This window comes from Bison bison, unplaced genomic scaffold, assembly GCF_000754665.1.
Source record: "Bison bison bison isolate TAMUID 2011002044 unplaced genomic scaffold, Bison_UMD1.0 scf7180017863944, whole genome shotgun sequence".
Lineage (NCBI taxonomy): Eukaryota > Metazoa > Chordata > Mammalia > Artiodactyla > Bovidae > Bison > Bison bison.
Genome location: NW_011494516.1, coordinates 12,880 through 17,494, shown reverse-complemented (window position 1 = coordinate 17,494; position 4,615 = coordinate 12,880). Strand labels below are relative to the sequence as shown.

General features: G+C 38.3%; 1 protein-coding gene across 1 annotated transcript in view; it reads right to left on the bottom strand.

Moving 5' to 3' along the window:
- LOC104984194 (zinc finger protein 729-like) overlaps positions 1-4,615 on the bottom strand; it is a 24,366-nt gene that overhangs the window by 11,768 nt on the left and 7,983 nt on the right. The window contains exon 2 of the mRNA XM_010833838.1: positions 1,565-4,350. Within this exon, the coding sequence (XP_010832140.1) occupies positions 1,565-4,350 (2,786 nt within the window). The remainder of the gene's footprint in view (positions 1-1,564; positions 4,351-4,615) is intronic.

Here is a 4,615-nt window from a genome sequence, read left to right as displayed (position 1 = left end):
TGCAAATAAAGCACCCTTGTTTCACTCGAGACTTGGGTCCCCTGCTTCCTTCTTCTCGTCGACTCCAGTGCCCAGGTCCCAGTCTACAAAGATCGTGACAGCTCTGTCTTCAATTTCCACAAATAAGAGTAACTCTTCTTTAATCATACATACAAGAGTTATTTCTACCCAATGGAGAACATGACCCTTTTCCTATGCATTGTTCCTAGCACACCATCAGTCCCTGGTAACTGTCCCTCTCCTACAAAAAGCCCAGTCCTTTTAACATCTTGCCTACTCTGTTCAACGTCAGTTGGTAGAACATCATGTTTTATAACAGGCTGGACTATGTACAGAAGGGCTTCCGGATCCTACTGACCATGATGAGTCATGTCCTAGTTTTACATTATTTTCTGCCCTCCCTATTGCGAAATCACACACACTATTAAATTTTGTAATTCAGGCTGTGTGTTTTTCCAGGAAACATGGATGTGAATGAATTGTATCTAATGAAGTCAGCCCCTTCATCTCATTGATTCCTTCCCAGACACCATCATGAAACTCATGTAGGAAATGCATTTGATCAATATATTACCAGAGCCAAGCTCTTAGAGCTCACCACACAACAGGCCAATAAACTGAGAGACTACTTGTTGGGCAAGGAATATTGACTTTATTCAGAAAGCTAGGAGACCAAAAAATGGTGGACTACTGTCCCAAAGAATCATCTTTGCTGAGTTAGAATTCAGGTTTCTTTTACACGAAAAGATCTCTATAGCTTCTCTTCAAATACGGACTTACTGCAGCTGCTGAGAACCTGAACTAAAGTCATCAGAGAATACATAGAGTGAAAAACGTAAAGGATTTGCCACAACCACTGAGTCTGGTAAGTATGGCTCCACTATGTTCTTATCTTGTGACTTTTGGGTAAGATCCTTGCCACACACATTACACTGCTTTGTGTTTTCTCCAGGATAAATACTTTGATATTACTGGTGAGATGTGAGATGTGAGGATAGGGTTTTCTTTTCTTTTTTTAACATTTGTGAAATTGGTGAGGAATCTTTATAGAATGAATTCATGTTCTAAACACCTGACTAATAAATACATATGTATCTGGCTTCTACCCAGTATGAATTTTCTCATGAAACCTAAGATGCTGCCACACTCACGATATTTGTATGGTTTCTCAGTAGTATGAATTATCTGACCAACAGTAGGGTGTGAATTTTGAACTTTGAATTTTGAAGACTTCTACCATATACCACATTCACATAAGTTTCTCTTATGTATGGATTTTCTGATGTTTAGTGAGCGCTGAGACGTGAGTAAAGGATTTTCCACACTCGAAACAGTTGAAAGGTTTCTCTATATGTATTCTCCGATGTCTTTTAAGGTGTGAATTTCGACTGAAGAACTTGCCACACTCATTACATCTGAAAGGTCTCTCTCCAGTATGAATTCTGCAGTGAAGTAGAAGATGTGGTTTTTTACGGAAGACTTTTCCACACGCATCACATTTGTAACGGTTCTCACCAGTATGAATTGTCTGATGCTTTAAAAGGATTGACTTTACACGAAAGGCCTTGCCACACTCATCACATTTGTAAGGTTTCTCTCCAGTATGAATTGTCTGATGACTTAAAAGCTTTGACTTTACACAAAAGGCCTTGCCACACTCATCACATTTGTAAGGTTTCTCTCCAGTATGAACTGTCTGATGATTTAAAACGTATGACTTTAAACGAAAGGCCTTGCCACACTCATCACATTTGTAAGGTTTCTCTCCAGTATGAACTGTCTGATGTCGTAAAAGGGTTGACTTTGCAGAAAAGGCTGTGCCACACTCATCACATTTGTAAGGTTTCTCTCCAGTATGAACTGTCTGATGCTGTAAAAGGCTTGACTTTACACCAAAGGCCTTGCCACACTCATCACATTTGTAAGGTTTCTCACCAGTATGAACTGCCTGATGCATTAAAAGCTTTGACTTTACACGAAAGGCCTTGCCACACTCATCACATTTGTAAGGCTTCTCTCCAGTATGAACTGTCTGATGACTTAAAAGTGTTGACTTTACACGAAAGGCTTTGCCACACTCACATTTGTAAAATTTCTCTCCAGTATGAACTGTCTGATGCCTTACAAGTGTTGACTTTACACGAAAGGCCTCATGACACTCATCACATTTGTAAAGTTTCTCTCCAGTATGAACTGTCTGATGACTTAAAAGGGTTGACTTTACACGAAAGGCCTCACCACACTCATGACATTTGTAAGGTTTCTCTCCAGTATGAAGTGTCTGATGACTTAAAAGCTTTGACTTTACACAAAAGGCCTTGCCACACTCATCACATTTGTAAGGCTTCTCTCCGGTATGAACTATCTGATGACCAGCAAAGTTTGAATTTCTGCCAAAGACTTTGTCACATATATCACATTTAAATAATTTCTTTCCTGTATGAATTTTCTTATGTCTCCTGAGGTGTGAGCTGTGAGTAAAGGCCTTGCCACACTCATCACATTTGTAACGTTTCTCTCCAGTATGAACTGTCTGATGCTTTAAAAGGTTTGACTTTACACGAAAGGCCTTACCACACTCATCACATTTGTAAGGCTTCTCTCCAGTATGAACTGTCTGATGACCAGCCAAGTTTGAGTTTTTGCTGAAGACTTTGTCACATATATCACATTTAAATAATTTCTTTCCTGTATGAATTTTCTTATGTCTCCTGAGGTGTGAGCTGTGAGTAAAGGCCTTGCCACACTCATCACATTTGTAACGTTTCTCTCCAGTATGAACTGTCTGATGCTTTAAAAGGTTTGACTTTACACGAAAGGCCTTACCACACTCATCACATTTGTAAGGCTTCTCTCCAGTATGAACTGTCTGATGACCAGCCAAGTTTGAGTTTTTGCTGAAGACTTTGTCACATATATCACATTTAAATAATTTCTTTCCTGTATGAATTTTCTTATGTCTCCTGAGGTGTGAGCTGTGAGTAAAGGCCTTGCCACACTCATCACATTTGTAACGTTTCTCTCCAGTATGAACTGTCTGATGCTTTAAAAGGTTTGACTTTACACGAAAGGCCTTACCACACTCATCACATTTGTAAGGCTTCTCTCCAGTATGAACTGTCTGATGACCAGCCAAGTTTGAGTTTTTGCTGAAGACTTTGTCACATATATCACATTTAAATAATTTCTTTCCTGTATGAATTTTCTTATGTCTCCTGAGTTGTGAGCTGTGAGTAAACACCTTGCCACACTCATCACATTTGTAAGGTTTCTCTCCAGTATGAACTGTCTGATGACTTAAAAGGGTTGACTTTAAACGAAAGGCCTCGCCACACTCACCACATTTATAACGTTTCTCTCTAGTATGAACCCTCTGATGACCAGCAAGCTTTGCATTTCGCTTGAAGACTTTCTCACATATATCACATTTAAATAATTTCTTTCCTGTATGAATTTTCTTATGTCTCCTGAGGTGTGAGCTGTGAGTAAAGGCCTTGCCACACTCATCACATTTGTAAGGTTTCTCTCCAATATGAACTGTCTGATGCTTTAAAAGGTTTGACTTTACACGAAAGGCCTTACCACACTCATCACATTTGTAAGGCTTCTCTCCAGTATGAACTGTCTGATGACCAGCCAAGTTTGAGTTTTTGCTGAAGACTTTCTCACATATATCACATTTAAATAATTTCTTTCCTGTATGAATTTTCTTATGTCTCCTGAGTTGTGAACTGTGAGTAAAGGCCTTGCCACACTCATCACATTTGTAAAGTTTCTCTCCAGTATGAACTGTCTGATGACTTAAAAGGATTGACTTTCCACGAAAGGCCTTGTCACACCCATCACATTTGTAAAGTTTTTTCTTGTGTATTTTGAGTTCTTGCATTATTACTGAAGGATTCATATAACCATTCCCATATATATTAGAAACACTGGTTTGGACACAAGGAGGAATTCTTTGAAGTGGTGAAAATGAGAAACTGTTGTTGACAGACCTTTCAACTTCATAATATTCAGAAATTATCCTGCCAGTTTGAAATATCTGCAGTTTATCCTGAAAGTTAAATCCAAACCTATTTCCAAAGGGCTTGATTTCTGCATCCTTTATCTCACGCGAACCTCTTCCATTAGGCACATTTCCATTAAGGCTTACAGGTGTTCCTTTGTAATTTTTTTTGTCATCTCTCCCCTGACACTCAAAGTCACACATATTTTCCTCACTTTGCCAAAGATGAAAATGTTTGATTTCACAGCTTTCAGGTCTTCCCAGCATCAATGTTTGGAATGTTTCTAGTTTATCACTGTTCACTTCCAGTTGTAAATGCTTGATCACATGTGTAGGAGAAATATCTACAAAATAAAAAGAATCATAGGTATCCTGCTCACAATAATTCAAAAATAAATGTTTCATGTTGAATATATGTTATACCAAAAGTAATACTTATGCCAAGTTATGAAACACCACAATGATGACCTTAAGTTTTTAGAAACACTAAAGGAATAGAATTCTTAACTTAAGAAAGCATAACATAAATTCACCGTTAAGGTAGCCTAGTTTTAAAAACCATATGCCAAACACACTCACATTGGACAATCTTACGCCAACTCTCAAAAA